The following is a 25,508-nucleotide window of genomic DNA, read 5'->3' on the forward strand; positions in this document are numbered from 1 at the left end:
TCCTCCTAACACACAGACCCCATGGCCTGCTGAGTCCTTTTCACTCTCTTCTCTTTGTTTCGGAGCATCCGCTTATGATCTGAACACAAATTTGTTGCACTAGTTGGTGCAGGATATTTCATCATGCTATGTCGACGACAGTCAATTAATCGCTACCAATCTATCACACTAAATCAGTACATATATTTATCCAACCCCCTGACCTGTGAGAGTTTCTTCGACAGTTCCTTTATCTCCTTACCTGTACCACGCCTCCCTTCCAGCTGATCCAGAAGCTGCGGAACTCATCCCAGGAGAGGATGCCTGGCGTGGCGGCGCTGATCAGGGGTTCGCCCATCTTGCCCAAAGAGATCCAAGAGCGGGTGTTTTGCCTGCCCCCAAGTACGATCTCTAGCATCTCTGCGCTGTCGTGAGGGCTGGCGGAGAGGGCAAAATGGGCGTCGTTGTGGGTCTTCACTGCCACTTGGAACTGATTCATCTTAGCCGGCTTTTTCACATACTGATACTCGTACTTGTTGGGGGTGGAAATGTGGATTCTCTCTAAGAATGGAAATATTAAATACAGTTATGCACATAGGTTTAGTGTTGACATTATGCATACATCAATTTGAGAATTAGGGAGATGATACAGCAGGAAAACTATGATGTCCCGTTGGTCTCTTGAAAAAGTATTAATGATATCAGGAATAGATTTCCGCACTGACCATTGGGACAGAAGAAGACACTGTAGGTGTATTCCCTGGGAAGGCCTTCTGGCTGCAAGGAGAGTGAGAGGAAACGTGATTAACAGATTGACAGATTATCTCAACACAATTCTAACCTAATGTTGAATAAATAATATACAGTATATAAAGCAAATCTTCTTTATCAAGTGACATTGATCAATATCAGCTCTCTTACCTCCACATCGACAGTCCTGCGGACAAAATCCAGGCCGATTGGGGTCCTTTTATCGTCCACGTCGTTGCCCGTTTTGCCCGTCTGGAATCCATCTGAACAGCAGCTTGGTTCACTGTAGGCAATAGCACGGGCTATCGGGGCGGCAGAGAACAAAATGTCCTTATTTAATTTATGTCACGGCAAAATGTCACCCCTTTGGTTGTATAGTATGTCTGCGGAGTGACGCCCAAAGCCAATTGCTAGGTCCTTAAAGAACCTGAAGAACATATGAAGGTGGTATTGCTCTCCAAAGCCACAAGACTTTCAAGTTTTACCCACTCAGAAGAAATTTGAAGTTTAAGTTATTGTCCCCGACGTTTATATGCAGTATGTGCTATTAAATAAAATGCTAACAGTAAGGCCGGGAGCACTGGGGATGAAGGACAAGCCCTTTAAATCTGTCTGCCCAGAGTTGGTTGGTAGTTGTGACACTTCAAGTTGTTTATTATCATTATAAAGAGTACTTGTGACTACTGGGCAATATTGTTTTGACCTTTGCCAAACTAGACATTGAGGCTCATCCTATATGATGTACTTAAAGGTTGGGTCGGTAATGCTGAGAAAAAAGCAATGAGTGCACGGACAGAGTGCGCACAGGTAAGCAGACAGGTAGCCCGTCCAATCATTACATTCGGGCCGAATGAAATGATTGGACGGGTTTATTTACAGTCCTGGATACCACAGATACCGGATTTTTTTCTTTTTTTTTTGTCAGAGCATTTGATTTATTGATTTCTGTCGGGATGTAATGAGAATTTCAACTAATATAACAGAAAATTATTTGAACAGCACTACCAACCCTACCTTTAAAAGTCACTCTTTATGGGGAGATTTAATAAATATATATATATATATATATATACTGTATATATACAGTATATCATAACAATGTTGGCAAATTGTCAAGGGATTTGGAAAAAACGTCAAACGTCACTAATACCTGGCTATGGCCACGTCTCTAATGTCATTAGCGGACATCAACATACGTTACACAGGACAAACATGTCTGTAAGAGGACTCCCAGTTCTCTTGCTGGGGAGCACATTGGAAATGTGGCCCTGTGCCAGTGGCGTCTCTTTGTGTGTGTGTACTGAGAGGGAAACACAAGGGGCCAGGGGACTAAGAGTGGGGCCATGGGGGGCCCATTGACCGCCAGTGACCTGCAAACTCATCAACATGCCACTGAGTGTCACAGCACAGCTCTGGTTGCTCCCCCACTGCTGGCCTGCTTTGTTCTCACATGCGTTGTGGAGGGGACTGGTTGTAACCGTGGGTGGGTGACCAGATCACACACAGCTCGGCCCCTTTGGCCAGCGGAGCTCTCTTAAGTCAAAGGCTTGCCTTTTTGTGAGGCATCACACTGAGCGTATTAATGTCCTCGTGAAAGGCTGCTGTTTCTTTCAAGTGCTACGCCACTTAAGAATTCAAATAACGTTATTTCCATGATACAGCACAATCTCATGTGTATTGTTTACATTAGCATCAAAACTCTGAAGCACGCCATCAAAACAAAGGCTGAGTCGGCCTCCTTTCTGATCATGAGCCCGAGACAGGGATTGTGGGATATAAGAATAGCTCATCCTAGATTGTTGCAGTAATTTAACTTTACTTAAAGGGATAGTTTGGGTGTTTTGAAGTGGGGTTGTATGAGGTACTTATCCATAGTCAGTGTATTACCTACAGTAGATGACAGTCAGCACGCCCCCAGTTTGGAGAAGCAGACAGGAGTACCGACACAGAAGCAAAGCAATGTACTGCTGTGGATGGGGCCGGCAGCAATTGTATTTTAGTCCCCTAAAAAAAATCCCTTTATCTTGCCGTCCATCAGGGAAGTGGACTGAGAGTGAAACTTCAAAGCCACCAGACTCCGTTGCCAAAAACAGTACAGATAAGTTTCACTTTCAGTTCAGTTCCCTGTCGGAAAACATTCTAGATATAGCGTAAACTTAAATTAATACAGATTTTTTTAGGTGAGCCTTTCTTTTAAGTGGCTTAAATATAAGTACCTCATACAACCCCACTTCAAAACACCCAAGCTATCCCTTCAATGTCTTTAAATAACTATGAAGTTGCTGTGTTGCTAGTAATACAACTGTTTATTGTATCTATTATACTGACACACAGTGAAAATGCCTGGAAAGTGTTTTTCGAAGTAGTGATGATATCTGGCCAATTTACCTGCCGGATTTTATTTTATTTTTTTCGGTCAGAGCATTTGATTTATTGTTTGCTGTCGGGATGTAAAGAGAATTTCAACTAATATAGTAAAAAATGTATTTGAACAGCACTAAAAAATCTACCTTTAAAGGGTTTTTGGGGGGAGTTTTCTCCAAATCGAGGGTCTGAGGACAGAGGGTGTCGTATGCTGTACAGATTGTAAAGCCCCTTGAGGTGAATTTGTTAAATATGCAATATAAATAAAATACCTGTGATGTTTGCAGACCCCAGTTCAGTGAAAGACAACACAATGGATGTCGGCGTCGCCTCTCCGGGAGCAACACACTTCTTCCTTGTGAGGTGGTGCTTTCCAGGGTGGCCAATGAACTTTATGCCTTTCGGAACTGAGACTTTCACATGAACCTGTGAGAGGAGAGGAGAGGAGAGGAAGAGACAAATCAGAGGCAATTGATCTCCTCTGACAGGCTACGATGACATCATTTGTGCCGGCACGCCCCTCCTCCCTCATATAGCGTGTTCTCCTCAAAGCTCCGAAAGCGAGGGGAGAATTTTTAAATCACATTGTGGATTTTCCATGCTGACTGACTCATGCTTCTCAAGCTCCCCAAAGGATTAAGTTCCACTCATCGTCCAATTTTCACAGAGGGCTCGGTAACGCAGAGGGATCTTTTAACTGTTCTTTATCCACACGCCACAAGTCGTAAATAACGGAGCAGAAAATATAGGAATCACATGTTGCCGGGGTGGACATCAAAGGAAAGGCTACTCTGGTTTGTATATTCTCCGAACATGACATCAGGGCAGCACACGCACAGGCCTTTTAACAGGCTCATCTGCAAACATCATGATGTCATCCGTGTGGAGCGCAGGATGGACCCATTTAAGGCCAAGACGGAGCGTAGAGGGCTAAAACATACTTCTGAGCTAATCTCATAATTTCACATTACAAACCTGTGCTTCCTTTGGCCACCATTTCCAGTCCCTCAGTATCCCTCTGCCTGCCTACCTACATCATTCAATAAGAAGCCTTGTCTCTTTCATCACACTGGTTTGACATTAAGCCGGTTCTGCTAAATGAACTAAAGCTTTAAAGGTTATCACAGTAGTTTACATGTTTTAGCCCATCACCTGTATGAAGCACACAGCCCGTTCTCACTCCCAGGGCGTCAAATACCGACACTTTGTCAAGGCCATCAGCGTGTGATACCACCGCACAAGGCACCCTTTAGCGGCGGTATGAGACGCACCGAGAGCTTTTCATTAACTACAATGTAAACCCAAACAGTAAACACTCAGAGAAAGTGCGCTGGGAGTGGATGGGTTGGGGTCCAACAAAACAGGGACCGCTGTTTGTGTCCTGTGCGTTAAATGTTACAATCAGCTGTTCGTTCGTGTCCCATGTTCACAACGTTCAGGTTCATTTTCACTTTACAAACGTAGTCGTTTTAAGACCAACCATGTCGTTTTTTCCTAAACCTAACTAAGCGGTTTTGTTGCCTAAAACTAAAGTGACGCCAAGGGGCATGACAAAGCGGCAGACAGGTTTATTCATGTCATTACACTGCAAAAATCAACTTAACACTTCAGACAAGTCACTTTTTTTGCAAGTTATTTGTTTGTTTGGCAGCTTTTTTTCTTTGACCATCTCCCTCTGCAGTGTTTATGTATCTTTATTTTTCTTTGTTTTCCTGTTGTACAGCACAAAACATCCACCAATCTCGCTGCACAAACAACCAAACTTCCACAGATTTCTTCCAAAACAAACACAGCAGTAGTAGTTTGTCGTTTGTGCCTGACTGGAGTAACCTCAGATAACCTCAATGTTTAGTTGGTAAAAACACTATTCCAGAGTGAGAACCACACAGGATGTAAAATATTTGAGCAAGCGGCCCCAGAAACAGAAGCAGTAAAGGTTATGGTAGTATAGTAGGAGTTGCAGCTGTCATAGTAGTAGCAATAATACCAGTTGCTGTATTAACGTATTAGTAATAGCAGTATGTACTGTATGTGTAATGTGGGTTTATTTCTCCTAGTTGCACACCATTTATTTAGTCAGTGATGTGTAAAAGGAACAAGAAACTTCTGTCTAATTGATGGCTTTTCTGACAATTTTGATCAATTTCCTATCAGCCCTTTCTTTGTTGATGACAACTCCCACTTTCCCTCCAGGAAGGGTGTAGACTTTCAGTGTGTCTTCTCTGACACATATGAAGTAGGCAGCGACTTCTTTTCACTTGACAGTGAGGAATTTGACCAGCAATGCATTAAGAACATCTTAATGCACACGTTATCCGCACACGTAAGTTAAATTTAAGACTTTTCAATACCACATAAAAAGCAATTTAATACATCTTTCACCATCAAACCTGTCAAAGTATGAAAGTATGATGGAAAACCAGTAGGGGCAATATGAATTATTTATTATTTATTACACAGCTTTGTTGAATACTTGATTCTGATTGGTCAATCACGGTGTTCTGCGATCTGTATTTCTTTATAGCAGACTGTTGCAATGAGCACAGTTCTGAAGTCGGACTCTGGCGGACCGTTTTTGTGTCAAATTATTGATTTCATAAGTAAGTAGCCGTGTAATAAGCGGGATAATGTACAGCTATAATAATATAATATCATATTTATTATATTATAGAATCAGCAGTTTATAACAATAATTCCTAATGATATAATTAATTTAGTTAACGTGATCTGGACCCGTATAAGTGTCAGAAAATGGATGGTTGATTGTTGATAATCTGCCACCCAAAGTGGGTGCTACTGCACCATGGGGTGCTTTGAGGACAGGCCAAGGGTGCCGAAAGATTTATCATATCATTGTTAATTTATTGTGCATTTTTTATGTTTCAAGACCTTTTCATTAAGTATGTTTTACGTAATGTTTTCAAACATATCAAAACAGAAGAATAAAGCCCATATTATAACCAGTGTTGGGTGGCTCGGGGTGCCATGACAACAAAAAATCTTTTGGGATCCACTGGATTAACCAATTGAAAATGATTCATTAATTTAAGTTAATTCAAGTTATGAGATGATGAGCTTTATACAGAGCTTGCTACAGGTCTGATGGTGCTGACTCAAAGCACAATCCATTGTCACAAAAAACTCACTTTTAGTTTATAGGAGTGTGATGAACCCAACAGCCTGCAATAAGATACAAAAACACTTTAAAACTAAGGCAAGAGTAAAATATTTAAGGCATTTGTCAATTAAATCTAAAAATGTTTACTACCTTCTAAGAGCTTTTTTGAGGAAACTGAATTCAAAGCTTTTTTTTTTTTACTTTTCAAGACTTGCAGATAATAGGTAATGGGCTAAAGTTAAGCTCTATCTCTGTGGTAGAGGTGGTACCCTCGTCGTCTTCAGAAATATGATTGAGATAAAGAGTGTGTAGTTTGTACTGTGTGAAGGCGACTGCGATTGCACACATGCTGCACTGTGGAAACTTGTTTCATGCCCATCTGCCGCCTCGTTCATCATCTTACCTCAGAGCAGGTTGGCAGGTAGTTGTAGACAGTGAGGGGAACTTTGGTCTGCTCCCCTCTGATTAAGCTGTAGGGCAAGGTGAAGTCAACGAAGAAGGGTTTGAAGGTACGAAGCTCCGCTTTCTTCGCTAAGCCCAGACCCTTTTCCTCCGACAGGCCGACAGCTTCCGTCACCCACGTGGTGATCGAATCCGGCACCTCCAGTTTCAGCTCAGCTTCCCCGGTTTCAGAGCTGGAAGTGACACACGTTGAGACACAACTTGAGTGGAGTTGGAGAGTGAATTAAAAAAAATTTTTTTTTTAGCATCCTTTCATGGTTTTATACAACATGAGCAATAAAAAGCCACAGACTACAAGGGCGCGCTTGATGAATCACCGCAGATCACTTTTATGTTAGCAACACCTGTGTCAACACCAACACCTGCACCGATGTAACTACAGCAAACACTCTGAAACGGATAGGTGTGAGGGACAGTCAGGTGTTGACCCCATCTGTTTCTTTGGATCAAATGGACTGAGCTCATTATTGGCAACGCATATTTAATGTTGGTGTTGGCAAACCGTCGCAGGGCATAATAAACCTGAAAAACTCCATGTACGCCCTTCCTTTTGATCAAAGTTGCCCAAAAATCCACTTTAATAGACTTTTTAAGGGAAATCAGAGCTTTAGACTTCGCAGGAAATTAGGCAGAGCTGAAGTCCCATCCAAAGGAATCAAGCATATGGAAATCTATGGGCAGTTCATTTATATTGGCTGAAAATGAATGGAAGGAGCTGTTGAGAAAGTGACAGTCCGTTCCAAGATCGCCCAATTTAAATGAGGCACATTCACACCCGGAGGGGGGAAACGCTGGACGCCGCTGAAACATCAGGCTCGACTCGCACCTTTCCTCTCCTCGCTCGCTTCCATCTTCACTCTCTCCTCTCCAGCACCTCCTTTCTCATCTCAACTTCCCTTCCACCTTTCTTATTCTTCTTACTGGGGCTGCAACTAACGGTTATTTTTCATTGTCGATTATTTTCTCGATTAATGGATTAGTTGTTTGCTCTATAAGATGGTGAAAAATGTCGATCAGTGTTTCCTAAAGCCCAAGATGACGTCTTCAAATGTCTTATTTTGTCCACAACTCAAAGATATTCAGTTGATTGTCAAAGAGGAGTTAAGAAACCCGAAAATATTCACATTTAAGAAGCTGGAATCAGAGAATTATGACCCTTTATTTCTTAAAAAATTACTCAAACTGATTAATCGATTATCAAAATAGTTGGCCATTAATTTAATAGTTGACAACTAATCGATTAGTCGTTACAGCTCTAGTTCTTTCCTATATCTTTCTCTTCACACCTCCTTTTTTCTTTCTTCTTCATGTATTCTCGTCTCCTCTTACATTTCATGAATGTTTCTTTCCTTTTGTCTCCTGTTTGTTTCATCCTTAAAGGTTTTTGTATGTTTTAGGGCTTGTCAATTAATCTGTTGATTATTTTCGCGATTAATCGATTAGTTGTTTGGTCTATAAATTGTCAGAAAATGGTGAAAAAGGTCAATCAGTGTTTCCCAAAACCCAAGATGACATCCTCACAACTCAAAGATATTCAATTTACTGTCACAGAGGAGTAAAGAGACCACAAAATATTCACATTTAAGAAGCTGGAATCAAAGGACTTTGATTTTTTCTTTCTTCTTATAAAATGACTCAAACCAATTAGTCGATTATCAAAATAGTTGGCGATTATTTTTCTTCTCTTCCAATTCAATTTAATTCAAAAGGGCTTTATTGGCATGAGAAACATATGTTTACATTGCCAAAGCCAGTGTGAAATAAAAACAAAAAATGTACGTTCAATAAGTAAAGACCTACTAGAATAAAGAAATGTGTATACAGGGCTGTGTAACGTTGCGACATTAAAGCATGTAACTTAGTAAAGTTAATTTAAGATAAAAATAGAGAAATGTAGACATTGCAGTTAAAAAAAAATATACAAATAAGTGAGAACTGTGTAAACACTGCAACATTTAAAGAGATGTATTTATAGGTATGTGATCTCTATGTATGTACAGTGTAGTGTGTCTAAGTACAGAGATCACAGTGCAAATGGTCAGCTTCCCCTCTCCACTCCATTTCTCTACTCTCCTAGAACTAGATTGTGACTAAATCCCATATAAGTATAGACAATCTGGTGCACCTGATATTTCTAGCCGCAGGCATGTACCACACACACACAAAGTGAAATATTTATACAAAGATTTAAATACCTGACGTTGAGGCAGTGCCACACCCAAGTCTCTGGGAAAAATGTGCGCCTCCGCTTCTCTGCTCTGCAACCAAAACACAGGCTGACATCAATAACAGGTTTCAGCTGCTCACAATAAAACAACACCATAATTGCACCGCGCTGACGTTGTCTCAAGGTCACGTCATGTGTTTAATGTTCATCACTAGAATGGGAAGTATTCGTGGCATTAAGGAATGCAGACCTCAACTATGGACAAACCAACAAAACTCATTTCATTTGTCATGAAAGACATTACTCACTTTGGAGACCTTATTCAACCCAGGCATGACAAACACTGAAATGTGTATTACTAAGGTATAACTCTCAGGAGTATTACGTAATCATTGCTCTCTCATGGGTTTGCTATAAAACTAATGTTTTTTAGTAACTGTGTGTGGTCCAGTCAAAGATCACAGTAGATTTTCATCATGTTTTCTGCCATTCGGCATTAAGGAGAGTGGAATAAGTAGCTCAAATAACAGGACCCTTAATGGTTCGAGAGACCATCCTGACACGTACAGTAAAGGGGCTATCCTAACAAAGAAAGCTGATATAGGCTGTGGTTTATATAGCCACTTTAACTTTGTTAATCACGATTTATCGCAACTTAATCTCACATTTTTTATCTGTTCAAAATGTACTTTAAAGGGAGATTTGTCAAATATTTAATACTCTTATCAACATGGGAGTGAGCAAATATAGTGCTTTATGCAAATGTATGTATATATGTATTATTGGAAATCAATTAACAACATGACAAATATTGTACAGAAACCCTCACAGGTACTGCATTTAGCATAAAGAATATATGCTCAAATCATAACATGGCAAACTCAACAGCTGTCAGTGTGTCAGTGTGCTGACTTGACTATGACTTGCCCCAAACTGCATGTGGTTATCATAAAGTGGGCATGTCTGTAAAGGGGAGACTCGTGGGTACCCATAGAACCCATTTTCATTCATATATCTTGAGGTCAGAGGTCAAGGGACCCCTTTGAATATGGCCATGTCAGTTTTTCCTCACCAAAATTTGGGGCGTTATTTAGCCTCCTTCACGACAAGCTAGTGTGACATGGTTGGAACCAATGGATTCTTTAGGTTTTCTAGTTTCAGGTTTTTGAGCTTGGTACAACCTCCGAAAGATCAATTGTGTTAATGCTTTAAAGAAATTTGTGGCATTAAAACCAATTTGCGTTAATATCGTGTTAAATTTGACAACCCTGACATTTAGATTTAGAAACTCGTTTTATCAACTTTTAGATAAAAAAAATGATGAACTTTCTGAGCTTTTTATATCAGTTAAGAACACGTTTCAAAGAGTCACACCACAGTTAGAATCGGACAATTCAGTTCAGAGTAGTTAGTTGATGCCCAGAGACGACCTCTGACCCCTCATTTACCTGGGTGTTGGTCGAGAGTGCATGGCAGCCACTAAGGTGGAGGTGTGCGGCTGGAAGGCGGGAACGGCCTCGTCTGTGTACATGCCTCCGCTCTGCCGGTGGTTTAAACTCACCATATCTGTCATCACAACCAGCCCTGTTTCCTGTGTTAAACATACAGTGAAATAAAAACACACAATGATGACTATTTTTTTATACCTGCACCGTCACTGTGGGCTCTTTAACCAAGTGTGTGTTCTCACTGAGAAAGCGAAGCGTGCGTCCTTGGTGATGTCCCAGTGCCATGGGAACACAGAGGAGCGCCGCCGTCTCTTTGATGACAGCCCGGGCCACCAGAAGTGTCCGTCGTCTTTAGGAATGCCAAAGGCATCCGAAACGTCAAAATCTGCCAGCTCTTTAAACACCTGCCCAGAGGAAACGCATTCGTTTAGTTGTTTTAATAAAAACAACAGTTAAAGGGGACATATCATGCTCATTTTCTGGTTCATACTTGTATTGACGGTTTCTACTAGAACATGTTTACATGTTTTAATGTTAAAAATACACATTATTTCACTCATACTGTCTGTCTGAATATACCTGTATTCACCCTCTGTCTGAAACGCTCCGTTTTAGCACCTGTCTCTTTAAGACCCCCTCCTGAAAAAGGCCAGTCTGCTCAGCTAGTGGGAAAAATATGGTGCACCTTTGCAAAGGTAGCTCTCAAACTGTGGGCGGTATATTGAATCACATGTTTTCTGAATCTAGGCAGCCCACAAAAAACTGACTGGTTTGTCTTATTTCAGAGTTTGTGGATTGGTAGACACTCCAGATACCCTAATGTATGTGAACAAGCTCTGAAAAAGTGAGTTTTTCATGATATGTCCCCTTTAAGACTTAATAAAAGATGAAGCCACACTTTAAGGTTGACTTAATGATAGTGAAATGTCAGTGTAAACTTAGCACTGACCTTGTCTGGACTGAGCTGGAAGTCGGGCTTTAATAGATAAAGGCTCTTATCCACCGTGGCCACACACACACAGGAGCCTTTTTCTCCTCGGACGTGGAGGGTCACGGGGTCCCCTGGCATGGACTCATTAGATGACAGAGAGACGGACACCTGCAAACCAAACAACACAATTCAACAGACGATATCATAACATGAGCATTGCTACGGAGCAGCATGCATTTATACAAGAAGTTGTGTAGTCCACAATATTTTAGGGATGCGACTAACGATTATTTTCTCGATTAATTGATGTGTTTTCGTTTATAAAATGTCAGCAAATGGTGAAAAATGTCGATAGATTCATTAATCACAGAGTCTATAACATGTCAGAAAAGAGTGTGAAATGCCAATTTTCTAAAACAAATCCTTACATTTGAAAAGTTGGAACTAACAATAGGCATTTTTTCCTGATAAATGACAAATTAATTATTAAGAGTTGTTGGTTCATTTTCTGTTAATCTTCTAATTAATTAATTGTTGTGTTGGGATGTGAGATGTGGTCAGGGGTCTCCCGTTTTGGACGTTGCACGGCTGTCTTCATTTTACCGTGGCAAGGATGAACTGATGGAACAACAGGGACCACGATGGAAATAAGTTGTGTTATCCCTGACAATGTCTTATACGATTGTATTTTTACTACTGTATTTGGATTTTTTGTCAAATAAACTAAACTAAAATTGACTAAATGTTTCAGCACTAGTTGGCAGTGTTGCCTGTTCTTTTTTTTTGTATCAAATACTGTAGACGAACATTCAATCCTATAGTGTTAAACTGTAAGATGTGGTGGGAAACATAAGGACAGGAGAGTGGAAAAACTACAGGCTTTGAGAGAGGGAGGGGATGGTGAGAGTCGGCCGTAAACTTTCACACATCAAAAACTATTTTTCAGCAGCGCGCAGTCACAAATTAGCCCCGTTAATCGGTTCCGCTGCCCTCCTTTCACCACTCTGTAACCTGTCATCCTCTGCTGTCACGACCCCACTCATCTGCCTGCGGCCTGCATGGCCTCTGTCTCATCATGCCCTCACAACCCCCTCCTCCTCCTCCTCCGACACACACACACTCTCAGAGTGTTGTAATGGCATACCAGGGAGCTGTAAATACTTCAGGGAGTTAACTCCACCTAATGCAGGCAGGAACTGGGGAGCTCTCCCAGGCCAACACAGCTGTTTGTTTACAGACATTACACTGTGGACAGAGCTGGTGCATGGATACTTGGACTCGGCTCCAAAACGTATACAGACTTTTTCCAGGTTTTTATTAATTATTACATAATAAAGCTATTTTTAAGATAACTAAGTCACATCCAACATCAATGTTTGGGCAAGGAACGTACTCCTTAATGTGGGTTAATATGGGGTAATAAAAGTTATTACAGATTAAATGATTTTCTCTGGATAAATTAAAGTTCATAAAGACGATTTTGTCTATTCTGTTTTCATTAGGGCGACTAATCGGTCGTTTTTTTTTTGTTGATTAGTAATTTTTTACGCTTTTTCATGTTAAATGACTTATTTCCAAGAAACTTATGAGCACATCTCTGGTAAACACAACATTTAAAGTGGTGCTTTTGTGTGATTCACAGCCCTAGTTTTCATCATGTTGTAGTAAATACTGCTGATACAAACCATATATCACTGTACAGCCCTTCTGTGTGTAGTGAACCACTGGGCAGGGGAAAGTAGGGAATAACACTATTTTTACAATGCACATTGAAGCCTTATGTTTCAAGATAATGCAAACCTGGTTCTCAAAGACGGGCTGGATAGGGATTTGCAGACTGTCCGTGACGCCTTCGCCGTTTTCCCTCACGTAGTAGACCAGCAGGCGGCTGAGCGGTGCCATGCTGTGGCTGACAGGAAAGCGTAGATACGATACGCAGCTGTCCATCTCGGCCTGGGAGGACGAGGAGGAGCCTGCAACACCTGGCAGAGTAACGGTGACACAGTCTTCATAAAGACTATCTGATGTTAAAGACATCTGTGATAAAGATGCTGGGACACTGTATCATACTAAATCAAAAGAACAGAATATGTGATGCTTTCATAAAGTTCTGGCCTGCTGACGATCAAACTACTAAAAAACCTCTTTAGGCTTAATGCTCAGATATTTTAGCTTCTAGCACATGTTGCTGAGAATAATAAAAAAAAAACAGGCCTCCTAAAAAGGTTTTTCTGTACATCTTAAATCTATTAAAATCCAGGGGATAAAAACCTACATACCAGAGGCAGAAGGAGGCAGCTGGGTGGTGTGAATGTTCTTGTCAAAGGTGACGGTGGCCCTTTTCCCACGATGCAAGGCCGTCAGGTTAGCTGGTTGTTGGCCCGACAGGATGATGTTCCCCCTGGATGCCACCTCGTAGTGGAGGGTGAAGTTACAGGGACAGGTGGATTTGAAAGCAACTTCTGCTTCTTGACCGACCTACAGTATGCATGCAGAGGGATGAAAATATGTTGACATTAACATGTTACTGTGGCATTATATTATTATTTTTTTAACACTTTATTCGATTTTCAAGAAACGTAAAACATAAACAATACAAAACAATATCAGTAAACAAACATACACAAGACAAACAGAAGAAAATATTTAAACAAAAATGCATTAAAAATGATAAACAAATCAAATAAATAAACAAATACATAACATATATATATAATTAAATAAATATAAATATATATATAATTAAGAAATCATGCTTTTTAAATAGTTCTTGTTTTCCCTTAATAGAATTGGTAATTTTTTCGGAGGATATATATGCAGACAGTTCTTTTAGCCATTTACCAATACTTCTTTTGGTCTATTTACATTTTTACATGAAAGTGCTATCATCCGTTTTGTCTGTAACAGACAGATCTAGAAAGATTTGCTGTCTCTTCCTTATGCTATGTTCTTTTCGATAGCACCCCAAAAAGAAAGGCTTGGGCTCCATAGTTGATTGTATTGATAAAATCTCCATATATTTGACCTCTCCCAAGAACTTTTTTTTAATCTTATAACATTCCCAAACGCAATGGAAAAATTATCCACATTTAAAACACAAATCTGGGATATTACTATAAAATGTATTTAGCTTCTCTGGAGTAATATATGTGCACCAATTATATTGTAAAACATTAAGACAGGTATTTGATTAAATTATTTTTTCAATAAAATAGTCAGAAATTAAGTTTAAACCCGAAGCAACAACACTGATGCTGAAGATCCACATTCGCAGGGAATTTAAAATGAAAAGAAGGCAGCACTGACCTTGAGCGGGGCGCTGGGGCTCTGAATCTGGATGTGGCATCTGCTGGGAGAGTACCAGCTACTGATAGACAGGTAGCTGGGCAGGTACTGGTCTCCTACCGTCTTGCCGTCAATGGACGTCACCTTAGTCTATGTCAAACAAAAAGATTAAAAAACGTTTTGTTTAAATTTGTATTATTACCTCCTCACTTCATCAGCTGACACTAGAAACTACTGCTACTACAGCCACTGACCTCTAGCCAGACATACTGGGCCGCAGTAGGGATGGAGGGGATCTCAAAGGTGGCCTGGCCGTCCTTGGAGATCAGCTCGCTGGTGTAGACGTTGTCCTTGGGGGTCAGCTCCGCCTTGACACGCACCCTCACCCCATCAGCTGGGCTCCCATCTGGGTAGGTCACCTCAATCTACGGGGAGAGAGTTAACAAACAGTAGGTGGGAAAATATAAAAAGCAGACAACAGGGTTAATATTAACCAACCTTATTTATCTATAGTTACCAGCTGGTTATGTTTTCTTTAGTACAGTATACCAGAGGTGTGGACTCGAGTCAGACTCGAGTAACAAATTTGATGACTTTAGACTCGACTTGACAAAATCAAAAAAGACTTGCAACTCTACTTGGACTTTAACACCAGTGACTCGCGACTTCACTAAGAACTTGAGCCTTTAGACTTGAAAGTACTTCATACCTTCCAACCAAGCCCAAAGAGTAAAAGTGTGTGCAAGAATCAATTAATTTCCCTTCATTTCCTGAATCAACCAACGGTAACGCTATTCATTCCCAGTAAGTCGACACTCGACACAAGGAATTGCAGAATGCAAAACGTGCAGGTCGAAAATTACAGACAGAGACAATAATGATATTGCATTTGGTGAAGAGCGCATTATGACTTGTTTAGCACTTGAAACTCAAAGTTTAGGACTTGGGACTTGTCAGTCTTGACTTGGGACTTGTCAGTCTTGGGACTCAAGACTTGAGTGCAAAGACTTGAGACTTACTTGTGACTTGCAAAACAATGACTTGGTCCCACCTCTGGTACATACAGTAGTTGTGTGTCTACCGCTGTCCCGCTGTCTCACCTTCCCTTTGTACGGCAGACCAGGCTTGAACTGTTTGCGTGTGTCCTTGGAGTACTTGATGTCGATGAGCTGCTTATGGACGGGTGTTGAATCGTCAAACGTGGTCTGCCTGCTCCCGTCCACGCTGCTCACTGACGCCCAGATGCTCACGGTGCCCCTGAAGTGATCGGCCACATCCAGCGGCATCATGTCTTTGACACACAGGCTGAAGTTCGCAGAGCCTTTGATCTGAGAACAGGAGAGGAAGTGATCCGGTGTTGTGAAGTGCCACGGTTCAGGTCGGCCATAATACGATAATAATAGTATTAACAAAATTCTGCCCTGACTAACAATTCAGACAATCAACAATCTAATTTCAATACAAGCCTTAAATTAGCTATTTAATTCATTAACATGCAGTATATCAGGATAATAAATGAACTGACCTCCATGTTTTTAATAACAGGATGGCCCATCTCGTGACGGTAGTAGCCCACTCCATTCACTGTCATATTCACCGTCAACTTCCCCGTCACTGGTTTCCCAAACGTGTACCTGCACAACATTGACATGTCAGACCTCTACATCTACAAGGCAGCCAAAGTCAGTGAATCAAGAAACAATTAAAAAAGCATGATGGATGTACTAAAGCAGAGCTACATGTACCACTATTGTATGGATGGTGATATATTCTATGTATTCATTTTAAGTGACTTACTTGGCCCTGACGGTGGCTTGCTCGCATGAGCTCAGATCACGGATGTAGTGTGGCGGATCGATCATCAACTCAAACTTGGGCATCACTGTGACGGAGGAGACACATAATTACTTTACTTACATATTCTACTTTTTCGTTGCATTATGTCTTGTACTCTTTATTAGTGGCCTTCTGCATAAAGTAATGTTATTCTAAAACAACTTTCATTGCAGTAGAGTGTCTTCTTGTCTCTAAAGACATCTATCAGAATCAGGAGAAATTCATTCCTGCTTTTAAAGTTTAATTTGCTCCACAAAGAAAATAATAATGAATCACTGAACATGGACTATCAACAAATCACTAATAGACATAATGACACAAGAAAGATCTACAGGACAATTTCCTCTACAAAGCACTCTTGATAAACGATGCTATTAACTGTTGTCCGGGACTCTCTTGTACAGGCGGGGTCTCACCATATTTCTGCACTTCAAACGACTTGTTATAGGTGTGGCCCTGCACCTCCACAAAGATAAACCACTCTCCAAACACAGGCTGGTCAGACAGAGGGAAGCTCATGTTCACAACGCCTACAGGACAGAGAGAGATCTAGTTAACACCTTCAACGCCTGAATGCTTGACAGGGATTAACCACATATATATACCACCACATACATATCTCACTCTCTTTTTTAAATGTTTTAATACTGAATTAAAGCTGCAGTTGGTAACTTTGAGCAAAATAAAAAGTTATTTTTATAAAACTATATCCTGACAAAAGTGCATGAGACAAAACATCATGCTCCTCTGTGTCCTCATGTGCTTCTAATGGCATTTGCAAGATTTCACCCAACCAGTCAGAGCCGAGCAGTCTCTGGGTAATGCTTATTTCTCGCCTCAAATGTTTTCAGACACATATTTTAGTGTACTGTTTAGCTGCCAAATTTGACAGTTTGATCGGCGTTTGCGAGTTTTTGCGAGCAGTGGTTGAAAGCTGCTGTAGAGACAGCTCGGCTCGGATTGGTTGTTTTCCTTATGGACGAGTTAAAATCTTGCAAATGCCACTAGGAGCAGTAGGAGCACACAGGGGAACATGATTTTTTTCCCCACAGATTACCCCTCTCATGCACTACTGTCAGGATTTTGTGACCATTTAATAAAAATAACTTTTTGTCATATTTTAAGTTACCACCTGCAGCTGGAAATGAGCAGCACATGAGAACCCAGAGAAACATTACAATGACATTTTTATTTATCCGCTACATAATGACGGTGCTAAAACATTATAGAAGACGTGGCTCACCACAGCAGATAGATTTTAGACTTTTCCACTGGACCATCCTGGATCCTCTTGGATCCTGACAAATTAGAAGTTCAGAAACCAGAGTTAAGATTACTCATTTCACATTTAAGTGTTGAATTACTGTATGTTAGTTAGGGCTGGGCAATATGACGATATATATCGTCAAAACAATATAAAAATGTATGACATATATATATTTTTCTATATTGCTTCTATTGCTATATAGACTAGGCCTGTATTTATTTCCTTTTTTCTCTATCATTTCACTTAAAACTGTTGTGTTCATTTTGCACTCATGTTCTTAAAATGAGAAAATTACTTTTCATTTTTTCAAGTATATAATTCACTCCGGCGTATACAAAAACAGGCTTTATCATGTGGTCATTTCATATACTAGACTATTTATTTATAAAATTTCCAGAAAACATGCTATATTGTGATATATATCGTTATTAAGATATGAAATGACCTAAATCGGGATAGAAGAATTTGGCCATTTTGCCCAGCCCTGATGTTAGTCATTCATTTGCATATTGTCATTACACAGTGGCACTAAGTCAGGTCTAACAGTCCTTGAACTGAACTTGACCCCGAGACCTGGCTCCCCTCTCAGACCACACTGTCAAAATACTTTTCCTCGTGTGATACAGTACATACAAAAAAACATCTACGTGCTTGTAGTCATGCTTGGGCTTCCCTGAGCTTCTTATGAATCAGCAGCTTGTTATTTGCTCTACAAAAAAAACTCTGAAAAGAGAGACAATAAATGAGTAAATGCCAGTAAGTGCGAGAGAGGGAGACACAGTGTGTGTGTGTGTGTGGGGTTTGTGGGGGGACTGATAAAGACAAAACCAAGAGCCGAGAAGAGAAGAGGTTCCTTTCATGTTGTTTATCCTCGTACTGTTCCAAAGAGCACCCTGTTATCTAGGTGAGCTGCCCTGACTCCTGCTCTGTAATCTGTGAACAGGCTGGGAACCAAAATTGCCACTGTCCCCTGGGTGGTCCCGCCAGCTTCCACTCACCAAAACATACGCCTCAATCTGCAAAGAATTGAAAAAAAAAGAGAAAGACAAGAACAAGACGTTATGAATTAGATACAAAGTTTAAAGCCCAGAGAGGATCCTGAGCCTCTTCCCAAACGCTTCTCCTCGCTCATTCCTTATCCAACAATCATCCATCTGTGAAAGTGAGCATTGCCCCGTACCAGCAGCAGAGCTTTATAGCTGCAAACATCAATAAACCGTCTGTCTGCACAGTTGCACAGTATATTTGGAGCCATTGCTAACATTCCAAGAGAAATGACTCGAGCTTGGCTCCTGTAAATAGGGAACTGCACTCACGGCAGACCAGGTTTCTCCTCTTGACTCCAGCAATTAGAGATGGAAAAGTGCTAAATATTAAGTTCTTCTATTTCCTGAAGTGATATGGTAAAAAGGCAGTACTCAGATCTTTTACTTATGTAAAAGTAATTATACTACAGTATAAAAATACTCGTCATTCAAAACCTTACTTAAGTAAAAGTACAAACGTATTAGCATCAAAATATACTTACAGTACAAAAAGTCAAAGTACTCATTATGCAGAATGACCTCTATCAATATAATATATATGATATTACTGAATAATAATTATTGATGCATTAATGTGTACATTAAATTAATGTTGCAGCTGGTAAAGCTGGGTCTTATTTTTTACCATATATCCTGCCGGGAAGCTTGGGAATTTCCACCGGGGATCAATAAAGTTTTATATTAACTTGTAATTAATAATACATCATAATGTATTTGTTGATTACATTTTGTATTATTATCTGAATCTGCAAAGTAACTAAAGTTTTCAAACAAATGTAGTGGAGTAAAAAGTACAACTTTAGTAGAGTAGAAGTATAAAGTAGCAGAAAATGGAAATACTCAAGTAAAGTACAAGCGCCTTAGAATTGTACTTAAGTACAGTATTTGAGTAAATGTACTTTACACCACTGTAAAAAGGTGAATTTATCAATTTTATGATGTCGACACAATTTTTTTCTCTGAATTTGTATTTTTTGCAAAACAGAGTTTACCACAAATACTGTTTATTCTGATTTAAGATTATTACTCAGTTCTTTATGGTTTGTTTGCTTGGTTGCCATGAGTGGTGTGTAATGTTTGTAATGTTTTTAGGTGCAACTTTATTCCCTTTAACGTGATATAAGTTTTAAATTACCTTGTCATTTACTGGCCTCAGGTCGGGGGTGACTGTGTAGACATTGATGAACACTGAAGGCAGAAAAAGAAACACAATACTGTAAAATACAGCAGGTTTGCATCCTTTTAACATGTAAAACTTCTTTAAATAGTATTTCTGTACTGATCGATGAATCTGTGGCCCATTAAATTCTAAAATCTTGTTGCTTGACCGAATTGATTAAATTGACCGTCTAAATTAAAGAGTACCTATTATGCTCATTTTCAGGTGCATACTTGTATTTCGGGTTTCTACTAGAACATGTTTACATGCTTTAATGTTTAAAAAAATGCATTATTTTTCTCATACCGGCTGTGCTGCAGCACGTCTTTTCTCCCTCTGTGTGAAACGCTCTGTTTGAGCTCCTGCATTATTATGCAAATGTCTCACTTGGTGACATCACCAAGTTACAGAAGAAAAGGCGGGACTTCAAGCAAGGTGTTTCAGGTAGGACCAGTGTTTCTGTAGGGGAGAGTAACTCCCTTTGGCCTGGACTTTGGGCTTTATAACTTTGCAGACCTTTTACATGCACAATAAACGATATAACACACTAAAGGGAAGGGGAAAAAGCACAAAAGCATAATAGGTCCTCTTTAATGTGATGGATTAAAATGCTCAATAAGAATACACCATACTACCTATCACGATCATCAGCTTTGTTCTTCATCTTTTGGCTGTTTTTCATTAACCGAGTTTGATTCGATGACAAAACCCTAAAAGATGAGCCTCAACTCTCTGCATTTCTGTGCAGTGATTAACTGATTAACTACCAGGTGCACTATGAGGGAACCTTTATGTGTGGGTTTGTAGACAGGCTTGTCCGTCTGGATGAAGACCGCCGTGCCCTTGCTCTCCACTGTGACGGTGGTGTAGTTGTGGAAGATGTAGCCTCCCTCTGTGAGGTGACGGTTCCCCCACACCTTCAGATGAGCCTGGCCTCGTAGCCCGGAGGGAACCTGGTGGCATAAACGCATACACAAGAGGATTTAAAAGTAAATGAGGTCAATGGAGGAAGGATTGAAATGTTTACTTGAGGCTGCTCACCTTGATTCAACATTTCCAATACATTTTTGTAGAACAAAAGCTACAGCACAACAACAGAACTACATCTAAACACAAGATGCCAAGCTATAACGCAGCACACTACACATGACTGTATTTCAGGAGAATGAGGGTGGAGGTTACAGGGAGGGGAGAGAGAAAGAGAGACAGAGGGGAAGAATCGAGTTGTGTACACTAGATTGATCTATTCCAGCCTTCGGGGGCGGCGGACCATACATGCACGTCAACAGCTGTTGCATATTATATTGAGGCTGTTACCTTATTCCCAATGAATGAGCAGAGACAGATGTTGCATTACAAATAATGTTAGTGTTGATTTGCATGTTGCCTGAGGAATGTGCACACAGCGGACAAGGGGCTCTCACTACTGTGCAGCTGTCACCGCTAAACAGCGCCGTGCATGCAGATTACTGTGTGGACCCTGCTAAAGGAAACGAAAGAGAACGAAGTTGAACACTCACCTTTAGTTTGATGGTGCCTTTGTCTAGAATAGAAACAATGAGATACATTTTAAAGTGGGATATTTTTAGAGCATTTTCATACACTTGTATCTCTGTGTAAACATCTGCATAACACTATTAATATCCAGTAGTTGTGAGAGCTGCTAGGCTGGAAATCCAGCTGCAGCCTATCTCTATGCCACCCTGAGGTAGAGCAAGCACCATCTATTAATGGTGCTGTCAAACAAATCACACACTGTATACACTGAGTGGATGGTGGGATGGGCTGAGCTGATGCCTCCTATCAAAGATAATGCCTGTGAAAACCATAGCTGGTCAGGAGTACACGGCGAGGGCAAAGGTCAATCAGCGTTCTTAAATCTATGTTTTTGCTAGCATGTCTGAATAAATCACACAAAGGAGGTGGGTGTCTTGTAGCTCGACTTGTTAGTGCAAGTTCTCTCTCTCTCTAAAAGTGATGCCAGTGTAACTTTAGCTTCGTTCTCACCGAGCAGTGAGCCGTGGCTGTGGGCGACCGTCTGTCCTTTCACCGTCAGCTGCACCTGGACTTTTGTCTCTGCCTTGGCGTTGAAGATGGTTACGCTCACGCTCTCCTCCACGCCGGCTCGAAAGACCGAGGGCGCAGCGACCAAATAGCCCCTGTGAGAAAAAGCAAGGTGGAGAAAGGGGGATAAAGAGGAAGGAAAGCAAGGGGATGGATGTAGGTGAGACGGAAGGAGAGCAGAGGACATGAGAGTACACAGGGGAGGAGATAAAGTAGAGATCAGAGATCAAACAGACATGAGGACACACATGCTTCATATGAACGGCATCACTGCTCCACTTTTAAGTGCATTCAGACACTGATACCACCTACCATTCCTGATTTTAAGAGAATGCAATTATAGCGTTATCTTGCAGGAAGTCACACAGGTGAACTAAGCATAAATTCACATTTGTGTCTCGCCGTTTCTCCCTGATACACGCAACAAAACACACATACAAACAGGGACATTCCACATGGATTTTGCGCGGCGAGATCAGGTTTAATTGCAACGGTTACCAGGGGACACGGTACCTGTCGGCCAATGAGCTCTCGGCTCTAGTGTTCTCGTTGGGTGGTCTGGCACCTCTGCCAGAACCTTGGCGTCTGTTTTGAAAAAAATAACGACTGAGATTCCACACAGTTGCTCTGACATTTAATTGAGGGAAGGAGCCTGTCACTGAGGTCACAGAGCAAAGGTCGTTCTTTGATGCTTATCAACAAGTCCGGGGGAAAAAAAGCCCAATTTAAGTTTTATTTGGATGAAAGAATATGCCATCTGGTGCTGGGGGGATCTCAAGACAGAACAATGGGTGCTCGTGCAAGCGTGGTCCAGTTAAGGGTTATGTTAGGTGCGTTTGATGTGTTGTGTTTGAGTATCAAAAAGTTATTTGAGAAAAGAAGACCCAAATAAAGCATGCCACCCACATGTGGCAGATTATCTGAAAACAATACAAGCCTGAATATGTTTCAGTCCTGACCAAGTCACTCCAACTCTCATTTTTAAGGCAAATAGGCCTTCTCACCCCCTGAAAACTTAACTGAAGATCACACAAATTAGGAGTGAGCAAAGCCTCAAGCGCAAACCCCAATTGCATGCCTGAGAGAAGGATCAGGTGGTTGGCATTACAGCACTACAGCAGTACAGCCGGAGGCAACTGCAGTTCCCGAGAGAGAAAGTCATGAGAAAATCCCCCTGGAAAATAAGGCTTCGGGAGAAGGGAGATAATACGAGGAAATTGACTCTGCGCGTTTGATCTACAGTGAGTTTAACCAGCTCTCGGATGAGCCCGGATCAGGTGGTGGAGAGACCAACGCTTATTTCAGTCACATGGGCTTGATGTACTCAAGTTCTCATTGTTTTTTTGCCCAACTTTCGCCCTCAGCTGAGAGCTGGTCGGTGCCTGAGAAGGATTTGTGTTCTCTTTTGGTTCTTTTTTAGTTCAGTCACATGGTTTTATGTTCTTAGCCGCTTGCCCAAATTTCACCCTCAGCTGAGCTGTTTAATACTTGACAAAGACTTAAGTTCTCATTTGCAAATCAAGCCTGCATTTGTCAGCAATTTATGTTAATTCCCATACATACATACAGCTGCACTCAATCTCTCCCCACTGGACTACCTGGAGGAAATGTTTACAACTCTTTACCATTAACTCTCAAGGTCAGCTGACTGCAGCCTGACTGATGGCATCAATGAGACAAAAGTCAAGTTTTACCTCTGGGTCTGGGAGGGATAAACAGAATAAAATAAGATACTGTGAAACCATGAATTTAAATAGGAATATATTTTGTCATATATTCCAGTCATCACAACAACATCAGCAGAACAGGCTACCTCTCGAGATTGAGTGAAAGTGAATGAAAAACTCTGAAAAAAACATGAATGGCAAATTGCTGTGATAGTACAATGTCATCATCAGTTATGACATGAAATCCTCACATAATCACAAACAATATCACAGATTATGATGCAGGAAATATTACAATTTAAAGATCAAGATGTTTCCTGCACACATTTGAATTAAAATCCTATAACCACACACACTTTTTTTCCATTTTGTATAAACCTTTGAGGCTAAATTTAAAGTGTTAGTTCCCCATTGAGAGCATAAAGCACTTCAAAGACAACACATGCAACACAGGCTACTTACTGTCTTTCTTGTGCATAACTTCGGCTCACGTTGCAGATGAACAAAGTCCATGAAAGACTAAAAGCTGTCAGAGACAACCGCAACATGTTGGCCTGAGTAAACCGAGATTTGCTGGATATATCTACTGCTGCTGCTCTCCTCTCTCTGAAGGACTTTGGGATCTTCCAACTCTATAATAAGAAGTTAAATGAAAATGTTTGAGCTCTCTCTCTCTCTCTCTCTCTCTCTCCCTCTCTCTCCCTCCCAGTCTTATCTATCCATTGAGCTTGGTGGGCATGGTAGTAGGTGTGCAGAGCTTCGGTCTGGAACCAAAGATCAACTTTTTTGTAATCATCCCACTTCCAAATCCAGTCTCCAAGCGTGTTTTCTTTCTTCCTTTTAGAGCCCCGAGTACACGGCCAGTCCTCTCCCATGTGCCTTCACCCGCCCCGGTTCCGTTCTCTCATATTTCAGCATTACAAATTGGAAGCGTCCTCCCACTTCAGCGAGCACAAATGTCACTGTAAAGAAATGTTTGACATGTAAAAAAAAAAAGATCCGTGCTTTCCCCTTGGATAGTTCCTTCCTCTTTCAAGTGGATCTTTCTTTTTTTTTTTTTTTTTCTTTAGTCAGGAGGCGATTAGCGTCAGTCTGCGCTTCATTCACTTCAATAGCTGCTCTCTCTCAGCAGTGAGCTGAGCTGCTGCAGCAGGACTGACTGACTAACCCCAGTGTGTGTGTGTAAAGGAGCCTGCTGCCTGCTGCTTCTTCTTCTTCTTCTTCTTCTTCTTCCATAAATTACCTGCACATTTCACATATTTCTGCTCCTCCAGCTGACATCTCAGAAGAGTTTGCCAGCTACAACTAGGTCCTTCCTTCTGCGTTGGATAAACATCACAAGACTGACAAACTGGTAAACAGATGTTAAAAAAACAAACACTTGAAGAAGGATTACCAACATTTTAGTCACTTTCTTTAATACTTGTTGGAGTAAGTTGATGCCCTATACAGATATCTGCTGCCCTCAAGTGGTCAATGAGCTTAGATGCAGTTAAAGAGGACCTATTGTGCTTATTTTCAGGTGCACTAAATATATACATACATTTGCATAAAGCAAGCATATTTGCCCACTCCCATGTTGATAAGAGTATTAAATACTCGACAAATCTCTTTTTAAAGTACATTTTGAACAGATAAAAAAATATGTGATTAATTTGCGATTAATCGCGGTTAATTATGGACAATCATGCGATTTATCACGATTAAATATTTTAATCGATTGACAGCCCTTCTAGTTGAAAGTCAAAAAAATAGTATAGTATATACATATATTTACATATATACATATACATACATATATATATACATACATATACATGTATGTATATATATATGTATATATATACGTATATATATACGTATACATATATATACGTATAATACATATACATACATATATATATACATACATATACATGTATGTATATGTATGTATATATATATATGTATATATATACATATATA

The 25,508-nt window shown here is 40.6% G+C and overlaps 1 protein-coding gene across 1 annotated transcript in view; it reads right to left on the minus strand.

Annotated features, from left to right (window-relative positions):
* cpamd8 (C3 and PZP like alpha-2-macroglobulin domain containing 8) overlaps positions 1–24,805 on the minus strand; it is a 53,527-nt gene extending 28,722 nt beyond the window's left edge. The window contains exons 1-24 of the mRNA XM_074635492.1: positions 24,006–24,805; positions 21,820–21,971; positions 21,333–21,355; positions 20,600–20,765; positions 19,789–19,841; positions 18,606–18,623; positions 17,584–17,638; positions 16,757–16,870; positions 16,302–16,386; positions 16,030–16,138; positions 15,605–15,832; positions 14,759–14,929; positions 14,526–14,654; positions 13,499–13,697; positions 13,020–13,201; positions 11,238–11,387; positions 10,531–10,692; positions 10,289–10,431; positions 8,869–8,931; positions 6,615–6,846; positions 3,366–3,519; positions 901–1,031; positions 705–756; positions 242–540 (exon numbers count right to left, since the gene is read on the minus strand). Coding sequence (XP_074491593.1) covers positions 242–540; positions 705–756; positions 901–1,031; positions 3,366–3,519; positions 6,615–6,846; positions 8,869–8,931; positions 10,289–10,431; positions 10,531–10,692; positions 11,238–11,387; positions 13,020–13,201; positions 13,499–13,697; positions 14,526–14,654; positions 14,759–14,929; positions 15,605–15,832; positions 16,030–16,138; positions 16,302–16,386; positions 16,757–16,870; positions 17,584–17,638; positions 18,606–18,623; positions 19,789–19,841; positions 20,600–20,765; positions 21,333–21,355; positions 21,820–21,971; positions 24,006–24,091 — 3,156 coding nt within the window. The 5' untranslated portion in view covers positions 24,092–24,805. The remainder of the gene's footprint in view (positions 1–241; positions 541–704; positions 757–900; positions 1,032–3,365; positions 3,520–6,614; positions 6,847–8,868; positions 8,932–10,288; positions 10,432–10,530; positions 10,693–11,237; positions 11,388–13,019; positions 13,202–13,498; positions 13,698–14,525; positions 14,655–14,758; positions 14,930–15,604; positions 15,833–16,029; positions 16,139–16,301; positions 16,387–16,756; positions 16,871–17,583; positions 17,639–18,605; positions 18,624–19,788; positions 19,842–20,599; positions 20,766–21,332; positions 21,356–21,819; positions 21,972–24,005) is intronic.
* Between the last annotated feature and the right edge of the window lie 703 nt (positions 24,806–25,508).

The sequence above is a fragment of the Sebastes fasciatus genome, chromosome 5 (assembly GCF_043250625.1).
Source record: "Sebastes fasciatus isolate fSebFas1 chromosome 5, fSebFas1.pri, whole genome shotgun sequence".
Taxonomy (NCBI): Eukaryota; Metazoa; Chordata; class Actinopteri; order Perciformes; family Sebastidae; genus Sebastes; species Sebastes fasciatus.